The 21,210-nt window shown below is 43.5% G+C and overlaps 1 protein-coding gene across 10 annotated transcripts in view; it reads right to left on the reverse strand.

Moving 5' to 3' along the window:
- DET1 (DET1 partner of COP1 E3 ubiquitin ligase) overlaps positions 1–21,210 on the reverse strand; it is a 48,692-nt gene that overhangs the window by 11,452 nt on the left and 16,030 nt on the right. For 7 of the 10 annotated variants that reach the window (XM_072799346.1, XM_072799380.1, XM_072799354.1 and 4 more), the window contains 2 exons: positions 20,356–20,547; positions 16,685–17,344 (listed from right to left, as the gene is read on the reverse strand). The exons of 2 other annotated variants lie outside the window; for them this stretch is intronic. In XM_072799346.1, the coding sequence (XP_072655447.1) occupies positions 17,155–17,344; positions 20,356–20,547 (382 nt within the window). In that variant the 3' untranslated portion in view covers positions 16,685–17,154. Of the gene's footprint in view, positions 1–16,684; positions 17,345–20,355; positions 20,548–21,210 lie in introns of those variants that run through there. One more of the 10 variants, XM_072799404.1, reaches the window with a different exon arrangement.

A 21,210-nucleotide genomic window follows, 5' to 3' on the forward strand; every position in this document is an offset into this window, starting at 1 on the left:
GCTGAGGCCCCTTCATGGGAGCGGGTCCTGCTCCCTACTAGAACCCATAAAATGTAGGATCCTGCAAACTCCAAAAAGAGGTTTGAATGCTGGGGGGGGAACCAAGCAAATGACAATGTATGGAAAGCAGAGCTGCAGGGTGAGCCCACTAACATCATTCGGGAATGAATGGAGGCCTTGAACTTGAAACTCTTGTGGGTGCCTTATGAGATTGCCCTCGGTTCTATGACAACTGCAGCCACTACACACATGTTCATATTTTCTGGAGAAGACACTGTCGCCCACAGCCTTTGTCTGCGTGGCCACCCCTGAGCCAGGCTTCCTGCTGATTTGTGGCTCCAGGGATGTGAAGCATGGCCTGGAAGGGGCCTGCGAGCTGAGGCAAGCCGGCCCTTTGCCCACACAGCAGGGCAACCTTGAGCTGGTGGCTTCCATTTTCACTTCATCAATAAGAAGCAGCTGAAAGGGAAGCCAGAACCAAAGGTTGTCGTCCCCCCATGGTCTCTCGAGAAATGGGAAAAAGGAAGCCTTTCCGTTCAAGGGTAAGAGGACCAGAAACTGCCTGGTTAACCCTTCCAACACTGGCTCGCTCCACCCAGATGCTGGAGGGGCCATGTGCTCCCTTACAGGGCGCTCTCTGCCGTGCATGTCAGGCCACAGACTGTGTGGGGCGTGCAGTCCCTTATTCCATCCTCATGACCCCAAAGTCAGTATTCTTGTGCCCATTTACAGGTGAAGAAACTGAGGCTGAGGGAGGCAACACAGTGGGGTCAGAGCCTAGGAAGAGGTAGCCTCAGAATTGGAGAGGCCAAACTTGCTGCCCTCACTGGATGCCTGCCCTCAACGAGAGGTGAAGTGAATGTGCCTCCAGCCTGCACTGGGGTCCCCGCAGGGAGCCCGCTTCTTCCTCTGCCTGTGTCTCTGCCTCTCTCTCTCTGTGTCTCTCATGAATTAATAAATCTTAAAAAAAAAAAAAAAAAGAGTTAATGAGCGTGTGGTTTCAAATACTTGGCACAGCAATTGTTATATTTTTTTCTCAACAAAACATTGCCGTGGGTGATTTTGGCCCTTCAATCCTGACCTCCAGTCTAGAGCTCTGGCTCTCCAGGCTCACTACCGGGCCTCCTGTGGATGCCTCACTGGGTGTCCCATGGCCCCTCAACCGTGTCGGATACTGTCCCTTCCACGACAGCCTCTCCCTGGGTTCCCAGTCTTGGTAGGCACTGTGTCTCCCACCTGCCTAACTCATCCCTAAGTGTTCCTTCCCCGGGCCCCCAATGTACAACTGCTCTGCACCCCCTACCCCGCAGTCACTGCCCGGCCACCAGCACTCCTAACCACCCTCCATAGGCCACAGGGCACAGAGGCCCAGTCAGGTATGGTGGGCCCAGGAGCCAGCTGGGACAGGCCATGGGCAGTGGTGCCCAGCACTGAGAGGCAGCAAGCTGGAGGGAAACCGAGTTCTCAACCAGCTTCATCATCCAACAAGAACTGTCACTTCCAGAGCCCCGACTCTGCCACACCTGGCTGAGCCTCCAATAATACTCAAGCGTCCCGCTGCCGGGCCTCAGGAGTAGTAAGGTGGGAGAAGGCACAAAGCGGGCAGAGGAGGCTGTGAGAGGCGGGCTGGGTCCCAGAGGACAGGAGGGGCCCCCCTGGAGCCCACCTCTTAAGGCAGCTTTGCTCCCTGCTGGGGAGTGACAGAGGGGAGTGCAGAGAGCTCCACACAGACACCTCACTTCCTCTGTCACCTCCACAACCTCCTTGCCAGCCCTTCCCTGCCTCCTGACTGCCCTTACCACGTCAGATCCACTCTGGAGCCAGATAAATGGTTTCCCCGATGACACTCTGCGGGGCTAAGTGCAATCCCTCAGCAGGCCACCCCCTTGGGCACTCTTGGCCTAGGGGAGAACCTGGGTCTCTGGTCTTGTGTGCCAATCCCTGAACAGATCCCTCTGGCTGAGGTCTCCTTCTCTTCCCTCTCCCCTCCACTCCTCTCTCCTCACCAGCCTAACCCCCATCATCCTTGGGAACTGGGCTCAGGTGGCATCTCTGCCCAGAGTCAGCCCTGACCCCACCAGTGTGGGTCAGGCACCCAGATTTTCTGCTCCTGGACTCCAGGTGCACTGGTTAGTCTCTCAGTGAATCCCCAACCTGTCTCCTCGTCTGCCTCCCCATCTGTCCCATAAATGCAGGACTGCAAAGGCCACATCTTACTGGTCCTTTCGGCCCAGTGCCTAGCTCAGGCTCTGACACTCAGAAGCAACTCAAGAAACATTTGTGGAACAAATTAGGAAATGCAAGTGGACCCCTGCAGATGCAGCCTCCCTCACCACTGTGGATGCAGAAGGGTGTGCGTGGGGCTCCCACATGCCACAGGCTGATGGACAGGTGAAGTGGGGCCACACGAGCCAGTCTAAAGGGGTCCCACTGTGGGGCTCCTGATGGCAGCGTGAAAAAGCAAGATGTTTTACAAATCCTCAAAATTGTGAAAGCACCACATAGGCCAAATAGAGCAGGTCACTGAGCAGCACCTTGCCTCAAAACGTCCAGTTGCAGCCTCTGCAGAAGAAGCCCCTGGGAGGAATCAAGGCCTGAAGTCAGGTCCCTGAGCAGCCACCTCTCAGACCCCTTGAGGAATGGCAAGTTCACGTTCAAAGTGGTAGCTCTCTCCCCACGCCCTCTTTCCAAAGCCTCAGGAAACCCAGAGCAATTCGGGGGACACTGGGGATGACGCTTTCCTCTTCCCCTTGTCCTAGAGGTGGTGTTCCCAGGCACCACCCCCAAGTCCATTCTGAAAGGCAGGCTCTGCCTACTATGGGGCGAGACCATTCTCTCTTCCCCAAAGTCTCTCAGTGCACTTCACAATTCCAATGGACCTTTCTAGACCATGTCGCTCTATCTGTGCTATAGCTGGTGATGTTCTTTCTGTCTGCTCTAATCATGAGCTTAAGGGAGGGGTGGGATAAGTAGTTCAAGGGTCAAGAGGCTTTAGTACCACATTTGGCTTTGCAGGGATACCAGGTTCCGATCATTTACTTCTTTTAGAGAATTAGCCCTAGACCCAGGGACCCCTTGCCTCGTGCCCCCACCCTAGGCTGGTGACAGCAGGTGGACCAGCCACCCCCTAAGAGAGAAGCAATCAGATGTGAGTGCTGCATGTTGCTAGGGAGCCACTGGCAACAGCTGGCTGCGAAATAAGTCGTGTCCTTGGGAAAGCATGTTCCAGGCCGCTAATTAAATGCTGCTGCAGCATCTCCTCCTTCGGGGAGCTATAGAAATGTGCTGAATTAATGCAGGCAGGAGCGGGCAGGGAGCAGCGGGTGCACAAGCCCGAGAACGCCCCTCCTGTCTGTACAAAGGAAAGGCTCAGGGGACAGGAATGAAATTGCTAAGCCCCTGGAGACTAGTAAAGAAAATCCCGGCCTCAGACTACACAGCTCAACTGGCCCACAGGGCACCTACCTAATATCACCTCAGCTGCTACAGGTGAATTCACTGGCTAAGTACTATTTAAAAAACTCATTGAGGGACACCTGGGTGGCTAAGTGGTTGAGTGTCTGCCTTCGGCTCAGGGCACGATCCTGGGGTCCTGAGATCGAGTGCCTCGTTGGGCTCCCCGCAGGGAGCCTGCTTCTCCCTCTGCCTGTGTCTCTGCTTCTCTCTGTGTGTCTCTCATGAATAAATAAATAAAATCTTTAAAAAAAATTAAAAAATAAATAACTCATTGAATCCCACTTATGCATATATATCCAAAAGAATTAAAAGCAACTCAAAGTTGAATTTGCATACTCATGGTCACAGAGGCACTATTCACAATAGCCGAGAGATGGAAGCAACCCAAGTGTCCACTGATGGGTGAATGGATAAACCGAGTGTGGTATCCACATATAATGGAATATTACTCAGCCTTAAAAATGAAGGAAATTCTGACTCAAGCTACAATATGCACAAACTCTGAGGACATTATGCTAAGTGAAATTAGCCAGTCACAAAAGGACACAGGAAAAGACAAACGCTGTTCGATTCCACTTACATGAGGTTATTCAAGTAGTCAAACTCATAGAAAGCACAGTGGTGGTTGCCAGGGGCTGGGCAGGGGGAAATGGGGAATTATTATTTAATGGCTACAGAGTTTCAGATTTGCAAGATGACAAAGCTGCAGAGATTGGTCGCACAGCAATGTGAATAAATTTAACAATACTGAACTATACGTAGAGATAAGCTGGCAAGTCTTCTGGTTTGTGCTTTAATTGTACAGTTAAAAAGTGAAAAAAGACCTCATTGAAATTTTTTAAGAAATACATGCTGATATTAAAAAATTACAAAGATAAAGGAAATAAGCTTGCTTGCTCTCCAGAGGTAACTATCATTAATAGCATCTTCATATGCTTTCCAAAGTGTTCCATGACTCGGTGAGCATGTATATATTTATATCTAGGCTGACTTCAATTTCAGTACAGATTTTAGTTGGTTTTTATATCTTTACAAAAAAATGGCATCACACTAGACACAGTTGTTCAATTGCTAGGGCTCACAGAGCTTTCCAAATCAATAAGTATGGACCTGCCTCGTTATTTTCAACAGCTGTATCAGATTCAATTTTATGGACATTTATAATTTATTTTGTCTGTTCTCTATGATGCACAGTTAGTAGTTTCTAGTTTCTCATAATGAAAAACCTGCAATGAAATAGCCTTGTACATATGTCTTACATACGCAAATGTTTTGCCTTAATATATAAAATTTAGCTGGGTTTAAAAAATATGAACATTTATCAAGACACTGTTCTTTTGTCCTTTAGGGAGTCTGAGTCAGCTTACTCCCCCACCAATAGTGTGGGGAGGGCACTCTGCGTTCTTGACAACACGGGGTCATCATTTAACCTTTGCTAATCTGATGGGTGAGAAGAAAATACTGCGAACATTTTCATGTAGCTCTTGTCCATGTGTATTTATGTTTTCTGTGAACACGCTGCTAATAAGATTCTTTGCCCATTTTTCACTTGGGATTGTTCATCTTTTCATCATACATTTTCAAAATGTCTTATGCTAAGGAAGTCAATCTTTTGATAAATGTATTGTCATTTGTCATTTGATTTTGTTTTGATAATTTTTGTTATATATAAGTTTCTATTTGTATGTATTCAACTTTATTGGCTCCCCCCACCCCCCGTTCTGAAAAGGCGCTTACTCAATGGCAGGATTATAAACCGAAATCGAGAAGACAAAAGCACCTAGGTAATCACGGATCCACTCTGTGAGGGGGTACTTGTCTTTCTCTGACCTTGGCCCTCCACCTGACGCTCCCAGAACCCACTCTTCAAGAGACCCATAGAAATGTACCTGATTCCCACTCCAGCTCTTTTCATTCTGCCTTTTCAGAAAATGGATATTTTTCCAACACAATACTTTTCAACCTTCTAAAACTCATCCCTCTATTTGGCAACCTGGACAATCTCATGTCCTGTCCTCCAGGATTTTGAGATGTATCTCAATCATGAATCCTTCTCTTCTACATAACCTCATCAGAGATTTTTTTTTTTAACTCTCTACAATTTGTCATGTGAAAACTGACACTTTTTTTTCATTCTCTCAATAAAAATATCAACTTGGTTTTTTCAAAAGAAACTTCCTTCAAGATTCTAACATGCCCACTACTTCAGTTTTATCTGTAACCCACCCTGAGTTGACAGTCACTTTTCAGATAAGCTTTATTCTTAAAAAATGTAACCAGACTGACATTCAAAAAAAATTTTTTAACAACTGACTTTGGAAAATAATCTAGAGGCCATTTATTCTGAGTAATACATCCTTCCTTAAGGACACATTTAAAACTTCATAAACCCCCTCCCCCAAAAAAAACCTTTAAAGAAAAATGAGAAGAAGCTGAGTTTGAAAATCAGCATTCATTTGATTTCTGTGTTCCCCCATTCAGAATATTTCCAATCTCTCCCTTTTTTATTTTCCTTTTATTAGAAACATAGACCCCTCTCTGTTCTTTCAACAATTAATTAAAGCTAAGTGACAGTCTCCTCTCCTAATCCTGGAAAGTTAATTACTAAGTTTGGAAGAGAAACAGTAGTTGAAGACCAGGAGATCTCTGGTCTCAGGAAGATGAATGGGATGTGCAGCATGGGGCCTAAGAATCCCGCTTCTGCCAGCAGAACCAGGCAGCAGTTTCAGACAGCTGCCCTGTGGTGCTGTAAGTGCTCCCTGTGGGGGACAGAACTTCATCATCAGACATAGTTAAACAAGGCACAGAGAAGGCATGGGCTCCCACAGCACAGCAGTCCACCCCGTGGCTCCTTCTTCCCAACTTCGCACTCAGACACCGGTTACCTGGTGCTTCATTGATGGTGCGATGGGTGAGCCAGAGGGATGCCCAGGCACCTCTTTCTTTCACAGGTAGGGAGATAGGTAGGCATAGACATACCTCACATTATGGTATTTTTCCGATACCCTGTGTTCACATGGCACCCCATGTCTAGCAAGTTTATTGGCACCGTTGTTCCAATAGCATTTGCTCACTTTGAGTCTCTGGGTCACATTTGATAATTCTTCCAATATTTCAAAGATTTTCGTTATTATATTTACTAGGGCGATCTGTGATCAGCGATCTTTGATGTTATGTAATTGTTTGGTGTGTGTTCTGCCTGCTCCGTCTACCCCCCGCCCCCGCTCCTCAGACTTCCCTGATCCCCAAGACACAACAATATTGAAATTAAGCCAATTAAAAACCCAGCAATGGCCTCTAAGTGTCCAAGTGAAAGGAAGAGTCACACAACTATCACATTAAATCAAAAGCTGGAAATGATTAAGCCTAGTGAAAGGAAGGTGTGTTGAAAGTCTACATAAGCCAAAGGCTAGGCCTCTTGCCCCAAACAGACAAGTTGTGAATACAAAGGAAGAGTTCTGGAAGGACGTTATAGGTGCTACTCCACTGAACACAAGAATGATAAAGTGAAACAGCCTTATTGCTGATAAGGAGAAAGTCTTGGTGGTCTAGACAGAAGATCCAACAGTCAGGACATCCCTGAAGCCAAAGCCTAATCCAGAACAAGGCCCTCACTCTCCTCAATTCTGTGCAGTCTGAGGGAGGGGACGAAACTGCAGAAGACAAGTCTGAAGCTGGCAGAGGTGGGTTCATGAGGCTTAAGGAAAGATTCTCCAGAAGATCTAGAGGAGATCATTCACGAAGGTGGCTCCACTAAACAATGGATTTTCAATGTGGATGAAACAGCCTTCTATCAGAAGATGCCATTTAGGACTCTCATAGCTAGAGAGGAGAAGTCAGGGCCTGGCTTCAAAGCTCCAAAGGATGTGTTGACTCTATCATTAGGGGCTAATGCAGCTGCTAACCTGAAGTTCAGCCTGTGCTCACGTGCCATCCTGAAAATCCTAGGGACCTGAAGAATGATGCTAAATCTCTCTGCCTGTGCTCTATCAGGAGAACAACAAAGCCCAGACAGTACATATGTTTACAACATGCTGTACTATGTTTTTCAAGCCCACTACTGAGGTCTACTGCTCAGAAGATTCCTGTCAAAATATCACTGCTCATTGACAATGCACCTGATCCTCCAAGAGCTCTGACAGAGATGTACAGAGACTCATGTTTGCACACCTGCCAACACAATGTCCATTCTGCAGTCCATGGACCTAGAAGTAATTTTAAATCTTATTATTTAAGAAATGCATTTTGTAAGGCTATAGCTACCACAGATAGTAATTCCTCTGGTGGATCTGGACAAAGTAAATTGAAAATCTGGAAAGGATTCACCATTCTGGCTGCCACTGAGACCACTCATAACTTATGGAAAGAGGTCAAAATATCAATATTAACAGGATTCAGGAAGAAATTGATTTCAACTCTCATGGATAACTTTGAGGGGTTCATGCCATGAGTGGATGAAGGCACTACAGATGTGGTGGAAATAGCAAGAGAACAAGTATTAGAAGTAGAACCTGAAGAAGGACAGAAGTGCTGAAATCTCATGATCAAACTTGAATGGGTGAGGAGTTGCTTCCTGTGGATGAGCAAAGAAAGTGGTTTCTTAAGATGGCATCTATTCCTGGTGGAGATGCTGTGAAGACTGTTGGAATGACAACAAAGGACTTAGAATACCACATACACTTAGTTGAAATAGCAGCGCAGGGTTTGAGAAGACTGACTTCAATTCTGAAAGAAGTTCTACTATGGGAAAAATGTTATCAAATGGCATCACCTGCTACAGAAAAATCATTCGTGATATGAGAGTCCATCAATGCAGCAAACCTCATGTTGTCTTATTTTAAGAAATTGTGCCAACCTTTAGCATCCACCAGTCCAAGGCAAGACCCTCCACCAGCAAAAACATTATAACTCAGTGAAAGCAGTGATGATAGCATTTTTTAGTAATAAAGTATTTTTTAATTAAGGTATGTACACTGCTCTTTTGGGCATAATGTTGCACACTTAACAGACTATGGCATAGTGTAAACATAGCTTTTTTTAAATTTTTTTTTAAACATAGCTTTTATACACACAGGTAACAAAAACATTCATTTGACTTGCCTTATCGGAGTATTCATTTATTTTCTTGCAGTGCTATGGACCTGAACCTGCAATCTCTCCGAGGCATGGCTGTATTTGGAAACATTTTCAGACTAGAAGCTCAAAGGTTGGGTCTCTGGCTTCCAAATTCTTATGTTCTTAGTTCCTGACACTTCGTAGGTCCTCAATAAATTTCAAATACATAAGTGAACAAGTAAGTCAATCAACACACCAGTGTAAAGAGAGAAATATGTGGAATATATTTTCAACCTTTAATAAAAGATACTTTTGTTGGTCATCCTCCTTATAAGGGAGGGAGTGGATACAGAAGCACAAAAACAGCAGAATTTCCTATTAATGTTATTGGTAATCAGTAAAATACCAGTTTAGACCTATCTATATCCAGACCTATATAAATTTAAATTAATTATTACACAGGATGCATTACAGTTTTACCTGCCACTAACTAGTAATGATGAGCACATCACTTGGTCTCTCTGAGATCAGTTTCCTTATTTATAAAATGAGGATAATATGGCATTTTTCAAATACAAGGTTTCATATTGCAAAACACACCATTATTTGCATTAATTATATATTATTATATGACAAATTACTCCCAAAATTCAGCAGCTTAAAACAACATTTATCTTACACAATCTCTGAGAGTCAAGAATCTGAAAGTGGTTTGGCTAGGTGTTTTGTTGTTGGTTTTTTTTTTTTAAAGATTGATTTATTTTAGACAGAATGTGTACATGAGCAAGAGGGGCAGAGGGAGGGAGAAAGATAATTTTTTTTAAGATTTAATTATTTGGGGGGGAGGGGCAGAGGGAGAGAAACTCAAGCCGACTCCACACCAAGCGTGGCTTGGCTGAGTGGTTCCTATTCAGAGTTTCCCACAAGGCTGCAGTCATCTGTTGGCTTGACTGAGGCTGGAGGCTCCACTTCCAAAATGTCTCTTTCACATAGCTATTAGCAAGAAGCCAAGTGAGTCTCTCCAGAAGGTTGCCTGAATATCCTCATGACAGCTGGTTTCCCCGAGTGAGTTGATTCAAGGGAAGTAGAGTGGATGTGGAAGCCTAGCCCTGAAATGCCTTTTATAACCTAGGCTTGAAAGTGACCTGCTCACACTTCTGCTGTATTGTAGTCACACAGAGAAACCCAGATACAATGTAAGAGGGAACTACACAAGAGCATGAACCTAAGAGGTGGGCTCACTGTGGGCCATCTTGGAGGCTGGCTACCAACGATGTGCCACTAACAAACAAAAAAGAACCCAGATAATTATACCATGACAATGCTTTCTTATTAGTTGGAACTACTATTTTATACTGTATTAACCATGCCTTTTATTTTTGATGCTTTGACATGTTAGGATTTCACTTACTAGGGACCACCCCTCCCAGAGTTAGCTAATTCCTAGAGAGAGTAACAACTCCCCTGGGAATGTGACTTTCTATGCAAACCAATCAATACAGAGCCAATACCCCAACCACCTCCTCTATAGTGCTCTTACATCCTGGGCCACTATCCAGCTGCCCTAATACCTCAGAGCCAAGTATCAGACAACTAGGGACAGTCACTACGTTCCAGAGCCCATCAAAATTATTCCAATTAGCCAATCCCAAACCTACTCAGCTTGCCTTGTCTGTTCCTTCCTGTAGAAACCACAATAAAGGCTCTCACCCACATTTCCCCCGGCTCCCCTTATCTCCCGAGTGACCCAGGTGCTTCCCCATAGAAGCAAGTCATCCCTCATGACCTGTTTCTAGAGGCCTGTAAGTCAAACAGACTTCTTCCCTTGTGACAGTCACTTCCATGTCTGTGTTGGATTAAAACAAGTCCTAGTACCCCTAAAACATATACTTATCCAAAGAGCATTTCAGGCTGGCTTTTTTTTTTTTTTTTAGAGGCATTAGGGGCATGTTATGAACCCCGAGTCATCAGCACTTCTCATTTGACTTCAGCTATAGTTTCACCTTCTTCCTATTTGGAATCATGTGGCCCCTGGAAGTTAATCAGCTTCTGTTCAAAGTCAGCATGAAGTTTCTGACAAATTGGTTCACACCTTAATGATTAGTCCTGTGCTTTGCATGAATCGATCACACCAGGCCTCTTATTCGATTAAAACTTCTTCCATTTATTCCAAGGCATGTGATAGCTTTCCCTTCATTCATGTGCCTTGTTGGGTGTTTGACAGGCAGTCCTTTTGCACGAATCTCAGCATGTCAATAAAATCTCATTTGCCAGTGGTTACCTTGCTTTCTTTCTTAGTTCCTAAAAGCCCTTGACTGCATTTTGCAAAGAGATACGGCCTCATGTTCATTCCTTCAGTGCAAAACTTTACTTCATTGAGACCAAAATTAACCACACTGCTCTGCTTCCATACTTTTCTATATACAAAATAACCTTTCAAAAAAAAAATAACCTTTCATTTCAGTACCAAATCACAGCATAATTTTTTCTGGAGACATTTTAAATAGCATGTACATTTAACACACATGGTATTCACAGGGCATTTACTCAACAGGGATGTGACAATAAGAAGAGCATGCCCAGCCTTCACATGCACAGGTGACAACAGTAGTGATGTCAAGTCATGGTCTAGCACCACCGATAAGACATCGGTATTAGACATGCTCCAATGCTGAGAAATGTATCTCAGAATGGATGAAACGAAGGAATACCTTCCAGCACAAGGTGCTTACATAGCTTCATGCCCCATCGTAAATGCTTAATACATGTTCACAATTGACAACAATAAACTCAGCAAACACGGCTCCTCTAAGTCCAATGTGTTTGGCCGCAAAGAGGGCTAGGGATGTTCTCATCTTCTCAGACGGGGGTATGCTGGGGACAGAGGCCATAGCAGCAGAATGGCACCACCTCCAAAGCCAAGCCACCAGTCTCCTGTGCAGGGTGGGTGTGGAGAAGGGGCAAGTTTGTGTTTCTTGGTCAGCAAGGAATGGAGAGGCACTACCAGGACTGGGTGGTCTCTGTGATATTAAAGAGGCATTAGGGATCCCTGGGTGGCACAGCGGTTTGGCGCCTGCCTTTGGCCCAGGGCGCGATCCTGGAGACCGGGGATCGAATCCCACAACGGGCTCCCGGTGCATGGAGCCTGCTTCTCCCTCTGCCTGTGTCTCTCTCTCGCTCTCTCTGTGACTATCATAAATAAAAAAAATTTAAAAAATTAAAAAAAAAAAAAATAAATAAAGAGGCATGAGCCTCCCACACAGATCAAGCAATCTAGAGAGAGAAAGGCAGCTAGCATGTATTGAGTACTTACTGTATGAAGAGCTTAATTAATACTCATTTAGTGCTCATATCAGCCCTACAAAGTAAACATCAGCCCCATATTACGGAGGAATGGAAACTCAGTAAAGTTCTTTTATCAAGCTCAGCGTTTGTATTGGCTGCACTTGGGGTTCCTGGGGTTCTTCTGTCAGGACACCATGGGTAAAGAATGAGCCCCACTATGTATGTCTCTCCTCCTACATTATTTCTGCCTTTGGTAATCAAATGTCTTATATGATGGAGAGAGCCATCAAAAGTTTTTTGTTCTTTGTTTTTTTTTAAACAGAGGTTTATAGCTATAAAGGGTATACACTGAGCAGATGAATGTTGTAAATAAAATTGCCCTCTGGAACATCAAAATCACTTAATATGGTCAATTCCTTTTGAAGCACGTAGCACAGAGAACTGTTATGCTGATTACCAATAATTATAATCCATTCATTAAGGAAAAGTCTCTAAGGGCTTCTACAAAGGAACACTTCATGGATGAGATGGAGTTACTCTGTGTACTTGAAAATAATGAAGCTATCGTTCTTTTAAAAATTATCTAATTTAGGCTTTTCAATGATTTACACTGTGCTTCTCTACAAGGACTCAGAATGAAAGAGGTTTTGCTAAATTTAAATGGAGCCTTTCAAAGGTCCAGGGCAGCTTGGCACTGATCGTTGACATGCCAGACCCTGCAGAGTAGGGAAGAGAGGAGAGTTTCAGGAAGAATTAAATCTGAAAGATATATTCCCAGAAGTCTCTACTTTTCTTAAACATTTTGAATGCAAAGAACTTGTTTCTCCAAAGATTCTTGAGATTCACTGGATATCTGTAGAGAGAAGGCACTAGAATTTACCAAGAGTGGCCTTAAATTCTTTAGAAACAAAGTTAATATGAAGACACAGAGGTTGCGAAGTTCATATGGGTCAAGTGCTCAATGGGCTGCATGCTTTCTCATTTTAGTTACATCCTTTCAGGTACAAGAGGCCACCTGAGGTATGGATGCAGGGGGCTCTAGGGGAGCCAGGAATCTCACAGAAATCAAAGAACAGGAATCACAGTCAGGCCTTTTCAAACCCAATCTAAGAACCTAGCTGGCAGGAATTTCATGAGTCTTTCCCCAGGGGACTTGCCTTTCTCTTTGCATCTATTACTTTGCTTTCAATTATAAGAAACAAAAAAACCAATTCGAAGTGGCTTAAACAGTATGGAAACTTACTGTCTCACAGGACTGGAAATCCAGCTGTAGAGTGGGTTTCAGGGTTGTGTGATCCAGTCAACCAACTATGTCATCTATGATCTGGGTTCTTTTCTCTCCATTCTGCCCTCCAGGTTAACTTCCTTCTCCGGATAACTTCGAACAGGATCATAGGGCGGTGGAGAGTGGAACTTGGGCCACACGGTTCCTCACTGACATTTTCAAAAGAAAGGGTTCCCCCAACAGTTCCTCTACCTCACAGTATCACTGACCTGATTTGTCACATGACAATCATAAACCAATCCCTCCTGCCAATTGCTATCGACCAAAGTTCTAGTTCTGGTCACTAACAAGGAGTACAGGATTACCATGACTGGTTTAGATTGCTCAGGGCACATCCCCAGAGTGAAGTCAGAGGTGCGAGCAGTGCAGGGAGTGGAGGGGGATAGAAAAAAAGAAAATTGAAAACAGTTCTTAAGTTTTTGCCTGAAGTCAATGGGTAGACACTGAAGCCATATAGGAATTCTTGAAGGAAAAACAGGTTGGAGGTGGAGATGGGTGGATGGGATCAAGACCATTGCTTTGGATGTGGTTTTGAAATATCTATTAGAGGGGCAGCCCCAGTGGCGCAGCGGTTTAGTGCTGCCTGCAGCCCAAGGTGTGATCCTGGAGACCTGGGATCGAGTCCCGCGTTGGGCTCCCTGCATGGGGCCTGCTTCTCCCTCTGCCTGTGTCTCTGCCTCTCTCTCTGTGTCTCTATGAATGAATAAATAAAATCCTTAAAAAAATAAATAAAAATAAAGGGTTACAAAAAAAAAGAAGTATCTATTAGATATTCAAATGAAGATGCCATGTAAGCCATGGGAATATGAATTTGGAGGTGAATGAAGAGGTCAGGGCTGGAGTTATAGTTTTGAGACTCATCAGCATATGGATAGAATTTGAAACCTGGGGAATGGAAGAAATCAATTAAAGAAATTATATACAGAAGAAATGAAGTGAGGTTCCAAGGCCAAGGGCAGGGGTACTTAGCATCTAAACATAGAATCGAAGAAGAAAAGACAGCAAAGGGACCAAGAAGCAACAATCAGCAAGATAGGAAGAAAACCAGAAACATGTACTCATGGAAACCAAGAGAAGCGAGTGTTTCTTGATTAAGAAATGAATCATGCCTGGGGCAGCCCGGGTGGCTCAGCAGTTTGGTGCAGCCTTCAGCCCAAGGCGTGATCCTGGAGTCCCAGGATCGAGTCCCACATCGGGCTCCCTGCATGGAGCCTGCTTCTCTCTCTGCCTGTGTCTCTGCCTCTCTCTCTGTGTCTCTCATTAATAAATGAATAAAATCTTTAAAAAAAAAAAAAAAAAAGAAAAGAAATGAATCATGCCCAATGATGGGAGGCTGAGTAGAAGAGGGACAGGAGATGAGTGCTGAACTGGCAACACGAAGTTACTGGTGCCTAGACAAGTAGTTCCAGTGAGTGTGAGCACTACAATCTACCTGCAGTGGGCTGAGGAAAAATGGGTGGTGGGGTGACAACATTTAATTTCAACAACTCTTCCAAGAAGTTTTTCTGTGAGGGGTAACAGAGAGATGGGTGATAACTAAAGGTAACTAAAACAGAGGCCAAAGCAGGAAAGATCCTAGAGGGCATCTAATGCACTGACTGAAATGACCTATCAAGAGAAAGATGCAGAAAAAAATCATTGCAGGAGGGAGGACATTGAGAAGTCAAGAGGAGAGAGGACCCAGTGAACTGGTAGAGGAGTTGGCCTTTTATAGAAGCAGGGCTCTTTCACTCTGGAAGGAGTGCATATGCAAGTCACATGGTTGATATGGTATTTTTTTTTTTTTTCCAATTGTTTCTCTTGCTGTCATGGAGTCAGTAGCAAGGTGATCATGAGAAACAGGAGGGGTTTTGAAGAGAAACGAAGGTGTCAATCGGCAATTCCAGGGAGAGGGAGAGTAAACAGACAAGGAAGGTACATGAGGATTGCTCACTCAGTAGGCAGACATGATGAAAGACCTAAGATTTGACTAGGAGAGTGGATGAGTAAGGTGGAAGTATGTACAAATTAAGCTTCAGAAAGATTAGGGAATGGACCCAGGATCACACAGCTAATGGGTGGAAGTGGGGGGATTCACACTGAGACCCCAGCAACTTCACACTCCATGCTCCTTCCATGCTGCTGAGTCCCTCAGGTGCAATCGAGCAACCCAGTGCAAAGATAAAGCTGCAGGTAAGGTACATCTACAAAGGAAGATTCTCTGAGTCCCACATATGTGTGACTGCTGTGGGACCCTGATGTTGTTATAACCTTTGAAGAATCAGTATTTCACCCTTCCCGATGCCCAGGGATGTCATCCTCTCTCCCATTCCCCTTTGGATTACTACCACTGGTCTGTCAGCCAATCTCCAGTCTCTAGTTCCCCCAAACCATCTTCCAGGCTGCTAACGATGGTCTTTGTGAAATTCGGAGTAGGTCTTCCACTGCACAAAATTCTAGCACTGTGCGCCAGACTTCTGTGATTCAGTCACATTCCCCTGGCCTCCCCCATAGCTTGTGTTCAGCCGTGTTAGTTATCATCCCAATGGCCCTGTCCATGCTAGTGTGTCTTTGGGCATGCTGGAGCTCTCCCTGAAATGTCTGTCCTCTGCCCTGGTTCACAGGACATGCTTCCATTTATTCAGCTCCAATGGCCCTTCCCCAGGATAGCTTTCCTTCTCCACCTCTCCTTCATCCTCCTCCACTATCTCCAAGTAACCACTATGGGGGCTTTTGTCATTTTGCACTAGAATTCTCTTTATTTGTCTATTTCTCTCTTCATCCTTCACAGAGTAGCACAGCATCTACCTGATTCATAGTAAGTGCTCAAATCCTGTATTGAATGCCAAATGAAAATGAATTTAGTTGTTCAATATTGAAGATGATGAAATTAGCTGAACTGCTTTTAGTGGGAATCAGTATCTCATATTACATTTGTCATGTTCCCAAGGGATGTCAATCTGGATGGCAGAGGGATACAGAATCCATCTGTTTGCATCCATGGCTCCTTTCACAACCTGCTCTGAAACCCAGCATTTCCAGGCTGCTTTCAAAGTCAGATGTTACTGAACAAGCTTACTACATAAACAGTGGATACATTATGCAGATGAAACATAAACAGCCTGACAAGCCCACTGGAGAACACTAGCTGAGACCATATAGAAGGGGGTGGGCTGGGGCCCAGCAAGCGTCTGTAGGAGCTGCAATGGCTCAGCCATCCGGGCACAACCGGTCTGATCTCTTTAGAGACGCCTGGTGTCTGCCAGCTAGAGCTCCCCAATCGCCGTACGTGCCACACAGTGTTTGTATCTGCTATGGCCAAAGAGAACTACTCACTCTTCCACCTGCATGACACAGATGGTACAGATGGGAGCATGCTTCCACATGACAACATACAATTATGCCCAGTTCCTCCAGCTGTAACAATTACCAGGAGAAAACCCCAGGGAAGAAAACAGTCCTGGCAGAGAACAATCTTCCATGCAGGCACACACCACTAAGTTCTCCCAAGGGTGGCCGCTGGAGCCGTGGCCTCTGGCCCCTTTCACAGTCCTTCCCAGAACCCACGGATGTGAGAAGCATTTGGTGAGATCAGGACATAAGGCAATCATCAAACGGGATATATTTAAGTAAGAAAATACCAAGGCTTTATTATTATTCTTTTTTTATAAAGACAGCCCTGTTGTTGGCTACGTGGAAAGGATGTACACAGTCCCTGTGAGTAAACAAGACATCCCTGCTTCAGACTGCATACCATAATGCCAAAGAACAGATGCCAAGGGGGAAGGGGTAATGCTCTCATCTTCATAGCAATAAAATGCAATATAAAACAAAAATTAAACAGACTTAATTAATGCTAGACATTCCCACAAGGTAAAGACCAGATGACTTTCCATCAATCAGTAGTAGTTGGATATGATAAAGATTCTATTAGACTGAGACACCCTCACTCCTCTCTCCGACTCTCCCCATCTGAGGTATTACAGTCTGGAACCAACAAAGCTGGTAGTCAGGAGCTTTTGCTTCAGAGTCCCCTTGAGATGAGAAGGGGGGAATGTCTTGGAAGACCAGATAACCGGACTTTGGTGAGGCACCTACGTGCAGCAGTGTCGCATATGGAAGTTGACAACATACTCAGCATTAGTCCTCTGCACTGAAATAGCGAAAGGCTCAAAAGGGTGAAAGGTGAAGGCAACAAGGCGTCGCACTGTGTGGTTGATGGGGCGGCCAAGCAAGCCTGCCTGGATCTCAAACTTGAGCAGACCAGAGTCCCGGGCATAGAACCTAAACAGAACAAGGAGAGAAAGAGAGGATGGTACAGATATTCACCACCATCTACAAATCTGCACAGCACAGGAATGTGGCAACTCATTTTTTAATCTTACACTATCTCCTCTTACATCAGCCCCAAGTTATTGGAACCGCAAAACTGCCTTTGAGCAACTCATTTTATGCACAGGGTCATTATGAATTTTACTGTGCTGTCCTGAGTCATTGGATTATTTCTCTTTCCCAAGATGACCCTTAGTTACAGCCTTAACTACAGCTTCCCCTTTTCCAGAAAAGCTGACCCAAGACTGTCTAGGCCAGGGCTAGAAATGAAATTAAGCCACATGTATACTTTTAAATTTCCAGGTAGCCACATTAAGAAAGTTAAAAAGAAAAAGGTGAAAATAATTTTAATAATATACTTTATTTAACCCAATCCTGGTATCCAAACCTGTAACCCAGGTAAACAAATATTAATGAGATATTTCACTTTTTTTTTTATTAAGCCTTTGAAATCTGATGTGTGACACTTAAGCATATCTCAACTTGGACTAGTCACATTGTAAGTGTTTAACAATCCACACGTGGTGAGTGGCTGCTATACACGACAATACAGATCTCAGCCCATATTTGAGTTTTTCACTTTTAAGAATAAACTCTTACCAAGCGGCCAGTTAGCTTAGTGGGTTAGAGCATGGTGCTAATAATAATAAATTCTTTTAGAAGGTTCCTCTTTCCACAGATAAAAACAAAATACTAAGTAGCCTTTAATTTTTCATCTAATACTTCCATTCAACCTCATACTTTAAGACATTTTCCCATATGTAAAAATAAACACCCTAGGGTATTGGGAACTAGAGATGTTCAGTGGGGTTGGGGCTGAATTAGGGAAAGTCCTAGAAAATGAAGAGCTTTGAACTATAGAGCTCTATAACTTCCCTTTTGGAAAGCAAACACATGGTAGACATAAAGATATTAATAGCCTCTGACTCAGTAACTCCATTTCCAAGAATTTACATCCTCAGAATTTAATTTAAATGGAGAACATAGTGTATGAATAAAGACAGCTACTCTAGTGCAGCTCCAATGTAAAAATTCAGGACATAATTAAGGTTCAGTGACAGGGGACTAGTTCAATCAATTGTGGTACAACTAACTGAGGGAATAATATGCCGTCATTAAGACTCTAACTCTGAGGACTATGAACAACATGAAAAAACATTTCTAAAAGAAAAGCAGACTACAAAGGATGATGCTAACCAGGATGACAACAATATACATGTAAGCATGCATACTGACAAAGACCAGAATGGAATACATAATACAAGTGTTCAAGTCATGGCATTTCTTCCTCCAATGCCTTTAATATCCTCACATTTCTCATTTTAAATTAAAAATAAGTGAAAAACTCCCTTAGTTAGGGGCAACAGCCACTTCCAAATTTGTTACTTAGCTTATTCTTTTCAAATTAGAAAGGTAGGTTAGAAAGGAGAGGAATGTATCCCATGCTACTTTGACAATATCACATGAAGTCCATGATATGCTTTTACATGGGAAAACCATATTCACCTTACCCACACAGTCTCCAACACACAAAGGGCTTGTAAGGTAAAGTGAGTTGTTTGAGCTTCTACATCTAACTACCAGTTCACAGGAAATGTGGGAGAATGAGAAAAATCATAAATACTACTCCAGGGATAGTGTGCAGACACCAGAATGTGGGTAACACTACAGGACAATTTCACTGCAAGGAAAATAAAGAGGGAAGCAGAACCTACAGGATAAAATGGATTTAAGGGAGTAGCGACCAAAGGCAATGTATGAACCTTGTTTAGATTCTGATGGGAACAAATTGGAACCATAAAAAAAATATTTACAAGACAACAGGAAAACGTGAAAATTAAGTACTTGGTGGTCTTAATTAATTTTTGATAATTTTCTTAAGATAAAATAATGGTTGTATTTTTTCTAAGTCTTTATGTCTTAGAAATTCATACCAAAATTTGAGTATAATGCTCTGAAATCTGGGTTTTGCTTCGGAATAATCAAGGGTGGCAGTTGGGGGCAGGGTGTGGTAAGAGATAATAACATTAACAATGAGTTGATAACTGTTAAAACTGGATGGTGGGTATATGCAGGTTCACTATACTCTCCCATTTTATATGTTTAAAGCTTTCTATAATTTAAAAAAAAAAAAAAAGTTAACTGGCTTTTGGAACATGACTGCAATTTCCCAAAGGAAATACCACGAACTGTGATTAACTGTACAGAATGTGTTACACAAACCTATTTAATACACAACAAAGCTGGATCGTGAAACATTGCCTACCACCTTTTGCAGAGTGAAAAAGGCCTTTCGCTCTTCAGCCCAAGGTTCCAGGGACACACATCCCCTGAAATCACCCTGCAGTGGAGGTTTCAGTTACTCTCCCTAGTACCTAACATAGTACACAGAACATCACAAGCTCCCAAAACGGAGAGAATGGGAGACTGGGGAATGGACATTTGTAAGGGAAGGACTGATTCTAAGACATTCTATAGCAATAATGCAGTAGTTTACATTCCAAAATTTCTCAAGTGAGGAAGCAAGGAGTTTCTCCAAAACTGCCTATTTCCCAAATTATCTCTGCTATCTTTTCTACTAGGTAACATGAGGAGATAAAATAATTTGAGTGAAATAAAATTATAAAGTCTCAACTATAAACACTATCATGAAATGGAATGTGGTTTCCTACCCTGGATACCTTTAAAAAGGAACAACACGTATCTGGATTGGATGTTCTGATGAGAAGCAAAGACCAGAACTCCTTCATTTATGAGACCAGGGAGAGCAAAACTCCTTCATTTATGAGACCAGGGCCTACATGATCAAAAGCACTCACATTATAGAAATAGCCTATCCTTCCAATTCGACCCATGAGTACAAGTGGACACAATCACAGTGAAATGAGGTCCAAGAAGAAGAGGTGGAAAGTGGGCCATCTTTAGCCCTCAGACAGTTAGCAGCTGAAGCAGTGACAGTATACCTGATAGGGTGATCTCCACAAGTCTTAGGTCGCTCCATGACAGACACCCACTTGTCATCGTAGCTGAAGAGAGACAGATCAAGGTAGGGGCTACCACTGTAAGACTGGGCACTGATGGGGAGCTGACCCAGTAGTCGGCGTACTGCCTCCGTGTGCCCTCCATACTTGGCATTTACAATAGTGTCTTTAAACCTAAAATAAAGCACCAGTGAGGAAGGCTGTGTTAGCAGGCACACAATGCTGCCTTGGATTTTAAACTGATAAAACACGTCTAAAAACAACTCATTCTGTAAATAGAAATCTAGATAGTGAAGGAAGTCAGACAGAACTCACACATCACAAGTTGGCCTGGCTACAAATATTGTCAAAAAGCAGAAAACAGAATTTGAAATGGGAACATTAAATTACTTTAGAAAAGTTAACAAAGACTTTCCAAACAAGTTTAAAACGAGCATAACTATTCTATGACAACATTTCTACTCAAATCTACTTCCCCCAAATAACAGCTTCACCTTGCATTAGAAAGGAGTTAATAGAGAACAGAGGATCTCCTGGAGAAGAGCAGCCTCTGACTCTTCTCAGGATCAGTGATAAGCCAACTTTCATCAAAACTTTCGACAAATTATTCATTCCTTGTTTCAGGCTCAGAGCTAGCTACCTGTACTCCCACAGAAACGCCAGTATCTAAAGAATAGTAACACGGACACAATCACGTATCTCACTTATTTGTAGTAATAATAACAAAGCAATCATTTTTCACAACTGTCATGAATACTAAATACATATCCCGTCACCAAGTATTTCTACACTTCCAGAAATTTACCCTAAGCAAGCAATCCCATATGCAGAAAAATA

The sequence above is a fragment of the Canis lupus genome, chromosome 2 (genome assembly GCF_048164855.1).
Source record: "Canis lupus baileyi chromosome 2, mCanLup2.hap1, whole genome shotgun sequence".
Classification (NCBI taxonomy): Eukaryota; Metazoa; Chordata; class Mammalia; order Carnivora; family Canidae; genus Canis; species Canis lupus.